A 17,680-nucleotide genomic window follows, 5' to 3' on the forward strand; every position below is an offset into this window, starting at 1 on the left:
GGAGACTTCCAGGGTGGGCTCTTACTACCTTCAGTTAGCATTCAGGAGTAAGCCCTCAAGTAGTTGTGACCCCAGCTCCTTCCTCACTTCTTGTGAACAGCCTTAAGCCAGAAACAGAAAATGTTATAAACAAGCAGAAATTGGCTGGGAAGGCACCACATTGTCAAACAACGTAACTCCATATTGCACATTTCAAAAGAGCCCAAAAACAAAGGCAGTATAAGACCCAGAATAAGATGATACCCTTGAAGATAAAACTAGATGCTCCCACTCCAAAAATTAAACACTAGTCTTTTGATAAAGACACCTGCAGACATTGTAAGAAGAAATTACAATGGAAAAATAATTGTTGTTTTATTCAAGAGAATTGGGAAAAAATTATAGTAGGCAATGTTCTAACAGCAAATCAAGTACCCATTTCTCCTTTCACTCTTCAACTCACAAGAAGAATTTTCACTAATTATTAGTGGAGAAACAAGTAAAAATTTTATTGATATGGGTGGCAGTATATTTACCTTAATTCCTGCCATTGTTCCACAAGCTCTCCCTCAGAATCAACAAACTACCCAGTTGACAGATATGGATAATATCCGTTGCATTTCCCATGTCTCAGCACACAACGGTCACCTTTGGACCTTTAGCCAAGAAACATTCCATTCCTATGAGACACTACATCCATTAATTTCATAAGGAAAAATCTCCCGTGTAAACAGAATTTCCAGATCAAACGCTCTCCTGATGGTCTCTTCCTTGAACCCTTGAGGACTCCACCATTCATCATCAAGCCAGAAATCAAATTTGGACAGTGACGCATCAGTATTCTTCTGAATAAATCAAGTCCAAATTGAAGATATCAAAAAGGCAAGATTCCTCATCAAAAAAATATATAATTATACTGGTAGAAATATTCAGGCTGAGTAGATCGAGGTTCATAATGACACATCCAAACCTCTACCCAAATTCACACAAATGTCTAAAACAAAAAGGTAAAGAGGACAAGACCTCATAAGGAAATAATAATAATAATTTCATCATACACTGCTCAGGGGTTTGCAAGGCTGCAATCAGGGAGCGAACCAGGCTGCATTGTCACTGGAGACTCAAATGGGGAGAAATTTGCTGCCAAACTCATTCAGGTAGTTAGCAGAATTCTGTCCTTGTAGCCACATGATGAAGGACCCCAGCCTTTTGCTGGCTCTTGGGTAGAGACTGTCCTTACACAGATCCTTAGAATCTGCCCACCATTCACTGCCAAGTAGGCTTCCTCAATATGGCTGCTTACTTCATCAAGCCAGCAAAAAGAATCTTGTTCTCTAGTCTGTTAAGATCGAGTACTATATAATGAAACATAATCACAAGAGTGACACCCAACCACTTTGCCACATAATGTAATTGAATGCAGTGACATCCCATCATTTTTGCCATATAATGCGACCTAATTAAGGGAGTAATATGACATCACCTTTGCCATATTCTATTAGTTAGAGAAGCAATTCACAGGTTCTACCCAAATTGAAGAGGAGTAGATTATACAAGAGGAAGGCAGTACATAAAGGTTTGGATGCCTGACAGTTCCTCAAAAAGCTAAACACAGAATTACCACATGACCCAGGAATTCCACTCCTGGGTACATATCCCAAATAACTTAAAAAACAGACATATGGCTGGGCGCAGTGGCGCGCGCCTGTAATCCCAGCACTTTGGGAGGCCAAGGCGGGTGGATAACCTGAGGTCAGGAGTTCGAGACCAGTCTGACTAACATGGTGAAACCCCATCTCTACTAAATACAAAAAAAAAAAAAAAAAAATTAGCCAGACGTGGTGGTGGGTGCCTGTAATCCCAGCTACTTGGGAGGCTGAGGCAGGAGAATCACTTGAACTCGGCAGAGATTGCAGTGAGTCAAGATCATGCCACTGCACTCCAGCCTGGGCAACAAGAGTGAAACTCCATCTCAAAACAAACAAACAAATAAACAAATATATAAGCAAATACTTGCATACATGTTTGTAGCAATACTAATTGCAGTGGTCAAAATGTAACCCAAATGTCTTTCAACTAATGAATGGATTTTCTTTTCTTTTTTTTTTTTTTTTTTTTTTTTTTTTTTTTTTTTTTTTTTTTTTTGAGACAGTCTTACTCTGTTGTCCAGGCTGGAGTGCAGTGGTACCATCTCAGCTCATTGCAACCTTCGCCCCCAGGGTTCTAGCGATTCTCCTGCCTCAGCCTCCCGAGTAGCTGGCATTACAGGTGCCTGCCACCATGCCCAGCTAATTTTTTTGTATTTTTAGTAGAGACGGGGTTTCACCACATTGGCCAGGCTGGTCTTGAACTCCTGACCTCAAGTGGATTTTTTTAAGTGGTATATTCATACAATTGAATATCACTCAGCCACACACACACACACACAGACACACACAAACTGATACATGCTATAACATGGATACTATATTTTGCTTGGTTGAGTCCAATGTTAAGTCTATCTAAAGTCCTTATTTTCATGTATTTGCAGTTACAGAATTTCTATCTAATTTTTTTTTTTTTTTTTTTGAGATGGAGTCTCACTCTGTCACCCAGGCTGGAGTGCAGTGGCACGATCTCAACTCACTGCAACCTCCACTTCCTGGGGTCCAGCAATTCTCCTACTCAGCCTCCCAAGTGGCTGGGATTACAGGTGTGCACCACCATGCCCAGCTAATTTTTGTATTTTTAGTAGAGATGGGGTTTCATCATGCTGGCCAGGCTGGTCTCAAACTCCTGACCTCATGATCCACCCGTCTCAGCCTCCCAAAGTGCTGGGATTACAGGTGTAAGCCACTGCACCCAGTCTTGTATTTAATTTTTAAAATAGATTCAAATTCTCTTGTGAAAATCTTTTTTTTTTTTTTTTTTTTGGAGACAGAGTTCCGCTCTTGTTACCCAGGCTGGAGTGCAATGGCGTGATCTCAGCTCACTGCAACCTCCACCTCCCAGGTTCAAGAGATTCTCAGGCCTCGGCCTCCCGAGTAGCTGGGATTACAGGCACCTGCCACAACACTCAAATATTTTTTGTATTTTCAGTAGAGACGGGGTTTCGCCATGTTGATCAGGCTGATCTTGAACTCCCGACCTCAGGTGATCCGCCCACCTCGGCCTCCCAAAGTGCTGGGATTACAGACATGAGCCACCATACCCGGATGAAATTCTTTATATACTTATCTATTTTCTCCGTATTTTCCTCAGATTTCTTTAGCATATAAATCGTAGTTATCTCAGCCAATTCCAATATCTAAAGCATATGTGGACCTGTTTCTATTGTCTTTTAATTTTTTCTCTTGGTTTTTGGTTTCTTTTGGTGTCTCTAATAAATGTGACTAAACAGTATGTACTAAATGGCAGACAATGTATATAAAATGGGTATATGTATAAAATTTATCTCCTAGAATATTATTCATTCAACAAATACCTAGTGAGCACTGACTAAGCACTGACAATATGCTGGGCACCATGTGCATGTGATACAGTAATAAAGAGAGCAGCATCCCTGCCATCAGAAGCTTGCACTCTGTGTAGGAAGGAGGCATTTACCTAATACTGAAATGGCCTGTAAGACCCTAAAAATCTAAGCTCCCTAATACACCAGTCTTTTTTTACCTTGTCTCTAAATTGTCTCTCTCTTGATGATTCCAATCACATGCTTCCTCGGTGTTTATTCAGTATCAGGTATACTTCAACCTCAACGAGCAATCTTGCGCTTGTTACTCTTTCTGCCTAATATGCTTTGCTCTTCTCCAGGATAGCAATATGATTTGTCCTGCCACTTCCTTAGATGGTTTGCTAAACATGCACTTGGCCCTCTATATCCTTGGGTTCTGTATCCATGGATTAAACCAAAAAAAGAGAAGGGGAAGGGGAAGGGGAAGGGGATGTGAAGGGGAAGGGGAAGGGGAAGGGGGGAAAATAAAAATACTGCAAATTTTAAAACACAGTGGGACAACTATTTACATAGCATTTACATTGTTTTAGGGTATTATAAGTAATCTAGAGATGATTTAAAGTATACAGCAGGGCTGCGCACAGTGGCTCATACCTGTCATCCCAGCACTTGGGAGGCCAAGGCAGGTGAATCACTTGAGTTCATGAGTTCAAGACCAGCCTGGCCAACATGGTGAAACTTCATGTCTACTAAAAATACAACAATTAGCTGGGCGTGGGTGGTGCATGCCTGTAATCCCAGCTACTTGGGAGGCTGAGGTGGGAGAACTGCTTGAACCCGGGGCAGACAGAGGTTACAGTGAGCCAAGAACATGACACTGCACTCCAGCCTGGGCGATAAAGTGAGACTCCACCTCAAAAAAATAAATATATAAAAATTAAAAAATAAAATAAAGTATATAGAAGGATGAGCGTAGGATATATGCAAACACTACCCCATTTCATATAAGGCACTTGAGCATCAACAAATTTTGGTATCTGAGGGGGTAGGTCTTGGAACCAATCCCTTGTAGATATCAAGAGATGCCTGTATATAAAATTGTGAATATAGCCCCACCTTCCAGCAGTCTCTTTCTCTTATGTTTCAACATAGAACATATTATATGTTTTATTATTTATCATCTGTTTCCTTCTTCTATAGTGTAAGCTCCTTGAGGGCAAAAAAATACGTTCAGTCTCTTTTGTTCACTACTATATCAACAGCACATCAAACAGTGTCAGACAAATTGTGTGCACTTGGTAAGTATCTACTGACTACATGAATGAATAAATGATTTAGAACGTGATGAGTTAAGTGTAGGGTCCTAAGGAAAAACACAGCAGAGAGCCTAATCTAATGAAGACAGTTAAGGAATACCTATGTGAGGAATTTACATTTAAGCCAAGACCTAAACAATGACTAAGAGACAATCAGGAATGAAGACAGAAGCAGATATGACTAAGTACATAAGTTTCAAGATCTGAATGATGTCAAGTATGGCAGATACATACAATGCAAAGGATAAACTGGCACAGTATCAGTTTGGAGAGCTAAGCAAAATCCAACCATTTAAAACATTTATATGAGTAGTCATTCAAAGGTTATTAAAGATAGGCATATGATCAAATCTGGATTTTTGGTCACTCAAACTGAAGTATCATGAATTAATGGATGGGAATTCCTACACGCCAACAGTAAACAATCTGAAGACGGTATCAAGAAAGTAATCCCATTTACAATAGCTGTGAATAAAATAAAATAAAATACCTAGGAATAAACTTAACCAAAGAAGTGAAAGGTCTCTACAATGAAAACTATAGGCCGGGTTCAGTGGCTCACGCCTGTAATCCCAGCACTTTGGGAGGCAGAGGTGGGTGGATCACAAGGTCAGGAGATCGAGACCATCCTGGCCAACATGGTAAAACCCTGTCTCTACTAAAAACAAAGCAAAAATTAGCTGGGCGTGGTGGTGCACGCCTATAGTCCCAGCTACCCGGGAGGCTGAGGCAAGAGAATCACTTGAATCCGGGAGGCAGAGGTTGCAGTGAGCCAAGATTGCACCACTGCACTCCAGCCTGGCAACAGAGCGAGACTCCATCTAAAAAAAAAAAAAAAAAAAAACAACTATAAAACATTGATGCGAGAAATTGAAAAGGACACAAAAGATGGAAAGAGATTCTACGTTCATGGATTGGAAGAATCAATATTGTTAAAATGTCCATACTACCTAAAGCAATCTACCAATTCAATATAATCCTTATCAAAATACCAACGACAATCTTCACAGAAATAGAAAAAAAAATCCTAAAATTTATATGGAACCACAAAAGACCCAGAATAGGCAAAGCTATCCTGAGGAAAAAGAACAAAACTGGAGGAATCACATTACCTGACTTAAAATTATACTACAGAGCTATAGTAATCAAAACAGCATAGTACTGACATAGACCAATAGAACAGAATAGAGAACCCAGAAATAAATCCATACATCTATAGTGAATTCACTTGACAAAGGTGCTAAGAATATCCCTTAGGGAAAGAATGGTCTCTTCAATAAATGGTGCTCGGAGAACTGGATAACCAGATGCAGAACAAAATTAGAGCCTTATCTCTCGCCATATACGAAAATCAAATCAAAATAGATTGAAAATTTAAACCTAAAACCTCAAATTATGAAACTACCAAAAGAAAACATTGCAGAAACTCTCTAAGATGTTGGTCTGGGCAAAGATTTCTTGAGTAATACCCCACAAGCTCAGGCAAGCAAAGCAAAAATAAACAAATGGGGTCATATCAAGCTAAAAAGCTTCTGCACAGCCAAGGAAAACAATCAACAGTCAAGAGACAACTCATGGAATGGGAGCAAAATATTTGCAAACTGTCCATCTGACAAGAGATTAATAACAGAATATATAAGGAGCTCAAACAACTGAACAAGAAAAAAAATCTAATAATCCAATTTTTTAAATGGGCAAAAGATCTGAATAGACATTTCTCAAAAGAAGACATACAAATGTTAAACAGGCATATGAAAAGGTGCTCAACATCACTGATCAGAGAAATGCAATACAACGAGAGATCATCTCACCCCAGTTAAACTGGCTTTTATCCAAAGACAGGCAATAACAAATGCTGGCGAGGATACAGAGAAAAGGGAACTCTTGTACAGTGTTGGGGGGAATGCAAATTAGTAAAGCCACTGTGGAGAACAGTATAGAGGTTCCTCAAAACACTAAAAATAGAGCTGCCATATGGTCCAGCAATCCCACTGCTAGGTATATACCCAAAAGAAAGGAAAGCAATCTATCAAAGAGATATCTACACTACCATGTTTACTGCAAGACTATTCACAATAGCCAACATTTGGAAGCAACCTAAATGTCCATCAACAGATGAATGGATTTTAAAAATGTGGTACATATATACAATGGAGTACTATTCAGCCACCAAAAAGAATGAGGTCCTGTCACTTGCAACAACATAGATGGAACTGGAGGACATTATGTTAAATGAACTAAGTCAGACATAGAAAGACAAACCTGACATGTTCTCACTCATCTGTGGGAGCTAAAAATTAAAATAGTTGAACTCACAGTGATAGAGAGTAGAATGATGATTGCCAAAGGCTGGGAAGGGTAGTGGGGAGGAGTGGGGGTGGGGGACGTGGGGATGGTTAATGGGTTGCAAAAATAGGTCCAGTTAGATAGAATGGGTAAGATCTAGTATTTGACAGCACAACAAAGTGATTACAGTCAACAATAATTTATTGTACATTTTTAAATAACTAAAAGTATAATCAGACTGTAACACAAAGACATTATAAATACTTGAAGTGAAGAATTATAAAAAAATTAATCGGATGGAAGCAAGAATGACTACAAGGAGACTAATTAGAAGGCAGATGAAGTAATCTAGACTAGATGATAGTAGCTGGAATTTGGGGTTGGTTAGCACGGGCAAAGAAAGAAGTAAATGGATTAGAAAGCTATCTGAGTGAATTCTCCAGTTGCATTTGTTAAGAATTACTCGATGTTTCTAGCCACCACCTTCCTAGGCAGAAAAGAATGAAGGGTAAGAATTTTAGAGCAGGGATAGGCAAACTTTTCTTAATGGATCAGGAAGTAAATATTTTAGTCTTTGTGGGTCACATGGTCTACTATGTGTCCCATGTAGTTGAGTCTACTCCACATAGTTGAGTCTCCTACTCAGCTCTACCACTGTAGTGGAAAAGCAACCACAGACAATATGTAAAGGAATGAACGTGGTTGCCCTCCAATAAACCTTTATTTATAAAAAAATAGGTGTGCATGGGCTGTAGTACCAATCTGTAGTTTCAGGAGAAAGAAGTGTTCAGCTTTTAACTTGTTAGTTTCAAGGTGCCTCAGGGGCAACAAGTAGTAAGAGCTATATAAGAAGCAATGGGATATGTAATTCTGAAGTTCAGAACAGATACATACATTTGAGATTGCTCAGAAAAGTGGCAATAGGCCAAGTGCGGTGGCTCATGCCTGTAATCCCAGCACTTTGGGAGGCCGAGGGGAAGGACTGCTTGAGCCCAGGAGTTTGAGACCAGTCTGGGCAAAATAGTGAGACCCCCATCTCTACAAAACATAAAAAAGTAGGCAGGTGTGGTGGCACACACCTATAGTCTCACCTACTCAAGAAGCTGACGTGGGAGGAGCACTTGAGCCCAGGAGGTTGAGGGTGCAGTGAGCCATGATTGTGCCACTGCACTCTAGCCTGGGTGACAGAACAAGACCTTTTCTCGAAAAATAATAGTACTCTCGGCTTTCAGTTCGGAGGCCAAGGTGCAACTTTCTTCGGTCGTCCCAAATCTGGGTTCATCCAACACCAGCCGCCTCCACCATGCCGCCAAAGTTCGACCCCAACGAGATCAAAGTCGTATACTTGAGGTGCACCGGAGGTAAAGTCAGTGCCACTTCCGCCCTGGCCCCCAAGATCAGCCCCCTGGGTCTGTCTCCAAAAAAGGTTGGTGATGACATTGCCAAGGCAACAGGTGACTGGAAGGGCCTGAGGATTACAGTGAAACTGACCATTCAGAACAGACAGGCCCAGATTGAGGTGGTGCCTTCTGCCTCTGCCCTGATCATCAAAGCCCTCAAGGAACCACCAAGAGACAGAAAGAAACAGAAAAACATTAAACATAGTGGGAATATCACTTTTGATGACATCATCAACATTGCTTGACAGATGCGGCACCGATCCTTAGCCAGAGAACTCTCTGGAACCATTAAAGAGATCCTGGGGACTGCCCAGTCTGTGGGCTGTAATGTTGATGGCCATCACCCTCATGACATCATAGATGACATCAACAGTGGTGCTGTGGAATGCCCAGCCAGTTAAGCACAAAGGAAAATATTTCAATAAAGGATCATTTGACAACTGGAAAAAATAATAATAATAATAATAGTAATAGTAAAAGAAAAAAGAAAAGGTGGCAATTGATGCCATGAAAAGAAGTAAGATTGCCCAGGGCAAGTTAGCACAATAAAAAGAGGAAATGTCCTACTCAGGACCCAGAATAAAACCCCCATTTAAGGAACAAAGATAGGAAGAACAATCGGGAAGGAATCTAAGAAGGGCATTCAAACAAGCCAAAAAACAAACACGAAAACTAGAACTGAATAATGTGCCAAAAGTGAGTATCTCATGAGAGAAGTATGGACTGACCGAGAGACTCAAATGCTGCTCAGAGATTGATAAAAGATCAGAATTCAAAATTATATACTGGATTTAACAAAGGGAAGAGGTTGCTGGTAGCTTTGCGAGAGAAATTCAGTAGGAATGAGGAAAGAAGCTAGACAGCAAGTAAAGATTAAGTGAAAGATACGGAAATGAAAGTGAGGAAGGACAATCCTAAGAGCTTTGGCACTGAAAGGGAAGAGAGAAAGAAGGTGGCGACTAGCTGTAGAGTGATGGGGGTGATGGTGCTTTATGAATGGAAGAAATGTTTGTTTCTTTCCCACTAAACTGTGAGTACTATGATACGCAGATCATGTGTATCTCATCACCACATCCTTCTCACATAACTGAGTGACCAATACATTTGTTCACTGAGCATTTTTAATAGCAATGATAACAGAAAGGAATGAAAAGATGAGGAGAATTTTAAGACACAGAAGAGAGAAAAGATAATCAGTAAAACCATAGCCTGTGAAGGCTATAAAGAATACATTTGGAGCATAGGAGGAGGAACTGGCTTTCCAGAGAATGTGGAACCCCTCTTCCTTGTAACAAGGGGGAAGAAACAACATGGATACACACAGATAAAAGTAAATGCAGGTAAATATGGGCAAGAAGCTAAGGATATTTATTAACCAGGGGGCAAGTTTTCTAATCGTCCTCTAATGCATGAAATGATCTTGCACAATGAAGAACAGCCCAACACAGAATGCCAAAAGTAACAATAAGAAATGCTGAAATGAAGAGTTCCTGCAGGCTAACTCAAATCACAACGTTAAAACTCTACATGAGGACTCTCTTCTAACTAGAAAAAAATAGAATAATTTTTCATGGGAAAAGGAGAAATTGCATACTTCAACTTCTGCATTTCTCCCTCAGAAGCCTTCAGCTGCAGAAGGCCCTTGCTAAATGTCTGCAATATACAGTTACCTATAGCTATACCACTTTCACCAGAAACATGATCCTAACTTACTATTATGCACATGGAGAGAGGCTCAAGATAAAGATAGACAGAGAAACTCATAATGTTTAACACATGAAACACATACCACTATTCAATGCAGTCCAGAGATCTGACAGTACATTTTGTAATCACCAAATTTTTTCCTATGAAAGTCTGAGTCACTGCTGATTCATTAAATACAACGCTCAGTTTCTCACTCTTTTTAACTTATGCTATTTAAAATAATCCAAGTTGGCCAGGCACAATGGTTCACATCTGTAATCCCAACACTTGGGAAGGCCAAGGCGGGAGAATCACTTCAGCCCAAGAGTTGGAGACCAGCCTGGGCAACACAGTGAGACCCTCATCTCTACAAAATAAAAATAATTAGTCAGGTGTGGTGGTGCGTGTCTGTAGTCCTAGCTACTTGGGAGGCTAAAGAAGGAGGGATCCTTGAGTCATGGCGAGAGGATCATCTGAGCCTAGGAGTTCAAGGTTACAGTGAGCTGATTGCACCACTGCACTCCAGCATGGGCAACAGAGTGAGATCCCCATCTCTAAAAATAATAAAATAATCCAGTTAAAAACACTGATTTCTGGCCGGATGCGGTGGCTCACGCCTGTAATCCCAGCACCTTGGGAGGACGAGGCAGGCAGATCACCTGGGGTCAGGAGTTTGAGACCAGCCTGGCCAACATGGTGAAACCCTGTCTCTACTAAAAATACAAAAATTAGCTGGGCATGGTGGCAGGCGCCTGCAATACCAGCTACTCGGGAGGCTGAGGCAGGAGAATCGCTTGAACCCAGGAGGCAGAGGTTGCAGTGAACCGAGATTGCATCATTGCACTCCAGCCTGGGCGTCAAGAGCAAGACTCCATCTCAAATAAATAAATAAATAAATGTAAAAACACTGATTTTTTAAACATATATACATGTATGTATGTGTGTGTGTACGTGTGTGTGTGTGTGTATATATCCCAAAAAAGCAATAGTTACATTTTATCTTACACTTTTGACAAAATGTTTAACTTGAAGACATATGCAATAAAAGTTAAAGTAGCTTCTCACCTTGACTACTCCATCAAAGCCAGGGATTGTATTAACCTCTGCCTTCTTAGCTAATAATTTGCTTTCAATCTTGTCGCCCATGGCTTGAATAGCATGTGTGTCAGGTCCAATGAAAATGACATCTTCTGCTGCCTGTGGAGGAAAACAAGTCAAAATTTATAACAAGAACATTACGGAGCATGATGTGGAGTCACAATTTTATAAAAAGAAAAGCACATATGTGTATTTTCTAACTATTTTTATTGCAAAAACAACAGTTTTTGAGCCAACACATTCAAACGCTATATTGCATATAGTACACGTGTGGATAGATGCATGCAACAAAGTCAGATGAAAACAACCGAAAGCACTGAAGAACTCCTGCTGGGTATTAACAGTGTGCCTCGGAAAGGCCACTCTATGACACTGTATTTGTATATAACGTCCTACGCCACCTAATCTAGCCAGTAAGGTCACCCGTAAACACCTTATAAATCTCTGTTTTCTCAAAAGCCTGCAGCATAGTGCCTAGTATAACACAAATATCCATATTTACTGAATACCAATTCTGTGCCAGGCTCTGAGCTAAACACGGGAGATAGCACGGATGAAGGCAACAGGATATCAACAATTTCCAGGAAACGTGAACAGATCGCTGACACCTCAGAGAAACAGACAAAAGAAAGTACCACATGTTTACATCCTGTGACTACAAAAGATGAGTCAAAAATCCAGTGGGAATTTAACTGGGTAGAGTTCGGTTTCAGTCAAAACCACTCTGCACAAACCACACTGAGTACCTTGACAATGGATCTACCTCTCTGTTTATGCCACTCTAATAAAAAAAATGCTAATGACTTAAATAGATCTAGAGACAGAACAAAATATGATGCCATTAGCTCCACCACAGGGCATGGTCTAGAAAAGTAACGGGGTGTTTGCTGAGATGAAGGATGAAGTCATTACATGAAGAACTGAAGGTAAATATAAAATGGGAAAAACCAGACCTATATGCAGGCCTTCCTCGAGGAAGGCTCCTAACTGCTGATTGTCCTACGACCTTTGTCAGAGTTGATATAAACAATAAACTGCATATTTGTATATCACTTTTACATCATCTGTTCATTCTATGTTAGCATTGCTGCCTGCAAAGGATCTTGACTTGGGAAAAAAGGTTCATTCTCCTGGTGACCAGGGCAGCTGAGTAGCCTGCTGCTTGGACTGCTCTCCTGGCCATCATGACCAGGAGGATTAAACCCACCCTGAGCAGGAAGTAGAAGTAGAACAAGGAATAAACACAAGGATTATACAAGGAGATAAATATTTAAGAGGCAAGATGATGACTCCAACTTTGCACATGCTGAGCTGACAGGCCTCTGCAATAGTCAAGTATTCATGTTCAGGAGGCAGATATAGAGGTATAGAAGTTATTAGACAAGTCCAAGCTGAAATACAGATTTTTTCTTTTTTGAGACAGAGTCTCACTCTGTCACCAGGCTAGAGTGCAATGGCGCAATCTTGGCTCACTGCAACCTCTGTCTCTCGGGTTTAAGCGATTCTCCTGCCTCAGCCTCCCGAGTAGCTGGGACTACAGGAGCGGGCCGCCACGCCCAGCTAATTTTTGTATTTTTAGTAGAGACAGGGTTTCACCATATTGGCCAGGATGATCTCGACCTCTTGACCTCATGATCCACCAGCCTCCGCCTCCCAAAGTGCTAGGATTACAGGCATGAGCCACCGCGCCTGGCCAAAACACAGATTTTTAAAGGCATCAAATACAGGACGGAATTAAAAGTTGTGAATGGCAGTCCGGGTGCGGTGGCTCACACCTGTACTCCCAGCACTTTGGGAGGCCGAGGAGGGCAGATCTTGAGGTCAGGAGATCAAGACCATCCTGACCAACACAGTAAAACCCCGTCTCTACTAAAACTACAAAAAATTAGCTGGGCGTGGTGGCACGCGCCTGTAATCCCAGCTACTCAGGAGGCTGAGGCAGGAGAATTGCTTGAACCCGGGAGTCAGAGGTTGCAGTGAGCCGAGATGGAGCCACTACACTCTAGCCTGGCGACAGAGCAAGACTCCATCTCAAAAAAATAAATATAAAAATAAAAGTTGTGAATGAAATCATTCAGAGAAAATGAGTAGAAAGGCCAATGTCTTTAAAGTCAAGAGGTATGCTTCTCTCCTACCCAAACGCAAAACAAAAGAAAAGGGAAATTTTAGACCCTGAATCTAAAGCACCCACTTCTTTGAGTGACAATGTGGATAATATCTGACTTTTAAGTTTGATTAAAGAATTAAATAAAATAATGTACAGGAGGAAAACTATTATTTTCCTTCTACCCTTCTAAGTTTATGGCTGAGGCGCCTATTACAAAAGATAGATTAACCAAAAAAACAAGCATACACATTTACTTAATGTAAGTTGTACGTGACACCGGAGCCTGCATAAGGAAATGAAAATCCAAATAAACAGTTAAACTTGAGTGTTTTTATACAGGGTTGATGAGGACTGGTGAGTTATGGAGAAATGACAGCACGGAGAGCAAGAGGTAAGTGTCATAAACTGGGGAGAACTACTCAGATTACTCTGCGTCCTTTACTCTATGGGGATGAGGATGCCCCTCTCTTCCAGATACAGGAAGGGCATCTCTCACATGAAGGTCTTAGGACCTGGTTCAGGGAAGGTCAGAAAGTCCCTCCTAGGTCTTAGGACCTGCTTCAGGGAAGAGAGGAAGGGGAAGGTCAGAGACCTTCGTGCTTCTGCTGTTTTCTCCAAATCCTTCAGCTTATATGCCAAGGTGCCAAATTTGGGAGTAGCATGTCCTAAACCCCATCAATAATAATATAAAGCACCAAGTTGAGTGCCACAACTGTTAGTTTTTGTCCACTCTCCAGATAAAAAGAGGACATTAGAATGGCCGGGCACAGTGGCTCACACCTGTAATCCCAGCACTTTGGGAGGCCAAGGCGGGCAGATCGCCTAAGGTCAGGAGTTTGAGACCAGCCTGGCCAACACGGTGAAACCCTGTCTCTACTAAAAATACAAAAATCAGCTGGGCATGGTGGTGCATGTCTGTAATCCCAACTACTCTGGAGGTTGAGGCAGGAGAATCGCTTGAACCTGGGAGGTGGAGTTTGCAGTGAGCCAAGATTGCACCACTGCACTCCAGCCTGGGCAACAGAGTGAGACTCTGTCTCCAGAAAAAAAAGAGGACACTAGAATAATAAGATAGCTAGGTCCACAGGACTCTAAAATAATATTATAGGAACCCAAATGCCTAGAATTTGCTGGTGTTACAAGTGGAAGGATGCTAGATAAGAAACCCCTTCAGCCATAAGAGGTGCTTATAAAGTATCTCTCTATCAAATGCTTTTGTATTTGGTTTTAGTACAACCTTATTTTCATGGAAAAAAAAAATCTTATGCAAATCCCCAAAAATGTAAAGCACGTACGTAGGAGGTAGCGCTGCTCTGCTCTGTATGGGGAGATAATAGTGGTGAGCCTACACCTCTATCAACTCTATGTCTCCAGGTGGATACATGACTCATTTCGGACCAGGACAATAATCATATTCATTTCTCTTTATCCAAAACCTGAAACCCACTAAACACTAAGACAAGAGGAAACAATCATGCTTCAACCATCAATTGTCTTTCTGTATTCTCATTTTACTTGCAAAGATGGAAAATTTTATTATAAATGCTGCTTTAAAAATGACTATGCCAGGCAGATGTAATCAAGCAATCAGAGTACCCACACAAAGAACTGAAGAAATAACATAAATGAGAGCATCCAAAATACATTATGATTATACAGTAAAACTTCTGATTAACAGGAGCCCAACGACCTGGAACACTGATTAACCAGATTTTTCTTGTGCATTCTAATTTGAGGAAAATTACTCACCCAAAAATGTAAAATTATCAAAAAAAAAAAAAGCTTACATCAAGTATTTAGTGACTATTTTTTGCCCCACCCAATACAAAAGAAAAATAGCCAGTAGTATGCTGGATGACTACAAACGTTTCAATGACTTAACTTCCTTTTTATCAATGTGTTTTGGAAGTGCTCCCTAGGTTGGCCTTTAAAAGTAATTAAAGCAAAATGAGAAAGCAACATTCGAGGCTCTTGGCTCCCATAAATCTGTAACCAACAAGGATAAGGTCAGGATAAGAGAGTATGGTAACTGCAGTGTGATGGAGCATGTTTCAAACGTTTTCAGTTCTTGACTAGGCAGCGGTGTGATTTAGAATAAAAGGCCAGATTTTATCCACCAGTAACCTTCGATACTCTTCTGTTAACCCAGTATTTTTTATTATCCATCTAATTATCAGTTTCCCTTAATCACTGTAAGTTTTTTGTTATGCAATAGCAACTAAATTTGTTTCCAAAAATATGCTTTTTTTTTTGGAGACAGAGTCTCGCTCTGTCGCCCAGGCTGGAGTGCAGTGGCGTGATCTCGGCTCACTGCAAGCTCCGCCTCCCGGGTTCACGCCATTCTCCTGCCTCAGCCTCTCCGAGTAGCTGGGACTACAGGCGCCCGCCACCACGCCCGGCTAATTTTTTGTATTTTTAGTAGAGACGGGGTTTCACCGTGGTCTCGATCTCCTGACCTCGTGATCCGCCCGCCTCGGCCTCCAAAAGTGCTGGGATTACAAGCGTGGGCCACCGCGCCCGGCCCAAAAATATGCTTTTTAAGGTCCTTTTAAATTTACCTTGCATGATACATATAATATCTGAATGCAAGTAAATGTCTTATGATCACAAAATGTGGGCATTTTTCATCATTACAGTGATTCATTTAAAAAAAAATTATGAGCCAAGTGTGCCTATAGTCCCAGGTACTTGGAAGGCTGAGCCAGAAGTATCTCTTGAGCCCAGATACTATTCAAAGCTGTTGTGTGCTATGATGGCACCTATGATTAGCCACTACACTTCAGCAAGGGCAACATAGCAAGACAAAAGAAGAGAAAGAAATTATGAAAAGCTGAAATCACTGCTCCAAAATTCTACTCATTTCCTAAATTCTGTGACTTTATGGTTCTGGACAAATTTTAATAGAAGAATGGGGGAAAGGGTTGGGTTTGAGCATTATGTTAAGGAAATGAGATTTAATTTACCATAGGCTTTACGTCAGGAATGAAGGACAGAAAGAATCATTGTAAAAATTAAAATGTATGATACATATTTCATTCTTAGAAATACAAGTTAGTAAATTGCTATATTATGAATTCAGATTTTAAAGTGTATAGATTTTAGGCTCACCACGAGTTGCTACTTGGATAACTACAAAACCAGGGTCAGAAGAAAAAGACAGCCATGGGGCTGGGCGCAGTGGGTCACGTCTGTAATCTCAGCACTTTGGGAGGCCAAGGCAGGTGAGCTGCATGAGCTCAGGAGTTTGAAACCAGGCTGAGCAACATGGCGAAAACTTTTCTCTACAAAAAATATAAAAATTAGCCAGGCATGGTGGTGTGTATCTGTGGTCCCATGTGGTCCCAGCTACTCAGGAAGCTGAGGTAGGAGGATTGCTTGAGCCCAGGGGATAGAGGCTGCAGTGAGCCAAGAGTGCACCACTGCACTCCAGCCTGGATGATAGAGCAAGACCCTGTCTCAAAAAAAAAAAAAAAAAAGCCACGGAAAAACAGCTGAACTGTCCAAAAGATCCAGATTGCAGTTTTTAATACTATTCCATGCTAAAAGGAAAAAGTGTTTCTGGTAGAAAAGGCCAGTTCCAGGATTGGTTCAGGAAGTTAGCACATGAGATAAACTGAGTCACAAAGAAAGCTTTCAAAAATTAATGTAGCAGATAGAAAGGAGCACCCACTGAATACAGTGATGTCAATAGAACATCAAAAAGAATCCTGGGGAGATTACAGGGTTAATTCATTTTTTTCAAGACCTCAGAATAAACCACTTCCTGCTATCTCTATTCAAGTGTTTGAACTTCTTGGACATAAGTCACTGATTTTAAAATACATGGCTCTTTAAAAAGAAATGTAGAGAAAAACTAATTTTATACACTAAACTAAGCAAAATAAAAGTATCAAGGTAAAATCCAGCACAATTTTTTTTGTTTTTTGTCTTGATACAAAGTCTCACTCCGGAGTGCAGCAGCGCAATCCTGGCTCATTGCAACCTCTGCCTCTGGGGTTCAAGCAATTCTCCTGCCTCAGCCTCCAAGTAGCTGGGACTACAGGCGCCCCCCACCATGCCCGGCTAATATGGTTTTATATTTTTAGGAGAGACAGGGTTTCACCGTGTTGGCCAAGCAAGCTGGTCTCAAAATCCTGACCTCAAGTGATCTACCCGCCTCGGACTCCCAAAGTTCTGGGATTACGGGTGTGAGCCACCATGCCTGGCCCCAATACAATGTTTTTATAAGGCAAAAAAAAAAAAGGGACCAGAATAACGTCCATGTAGGGGGGGAAAGCACAGGAGAAAAACATACCAATACAACAGATCAAAACTATCATCTAATTTCTTTTTTTTTTTTTTTTTTTTTTTTTTTTTTTTTTTTTTTTTTTTTTTT

General features: G+C 40.9%; 1 protein-coding gene and 1 pseudogene across 8 annotated transcripts in view; one reads left to right on the top strand and one right to left on the bottom strand.

Annotated features, from left to right (window-relative positions):
* Positions 1–17,680, bottom strand: part of PCCA (propionyl-CoA carboxylase subunit alpha) — a 452,191-nt gene that overhangs the window by 317,447 nt on the left and 117,064 nt on the right. For all 8 annotated transcript variants that reach the window (XM_055244179.2, XM_055244183.2, XM_055244186.2 and 5 more), the window contains one exon: positions 11,166–11,297. In XM_055244179.2, the coding sequence (XP_055100154.1) occupies positions 11,166–11,297 (132 nt within the window). The remainder of the gene's footprint in view (positions 1–11,165; positions 11,298–17,680) is intronic.
* Positions 8,303–8,847, top strand: LOC129463557 (large ribosomal subunit protein uL11-like; annotated as a pseudogene).

This window comes from Symphalangus syndactylus, chromosome 15 (assembly GCF_028878055.3).
Source record: "Symphalangus syndactylus isolate Jambi chromosome 15, NHGRI_mSymSyn1-v2.1_pri, whole genome shotgun sequence".
Lineage (NCBI taxonomy): Eukaryota > Metazoa > Chordata > Mammalia > Primates > Hylobatidae > Symphalangus > Symphalangus syndactylus.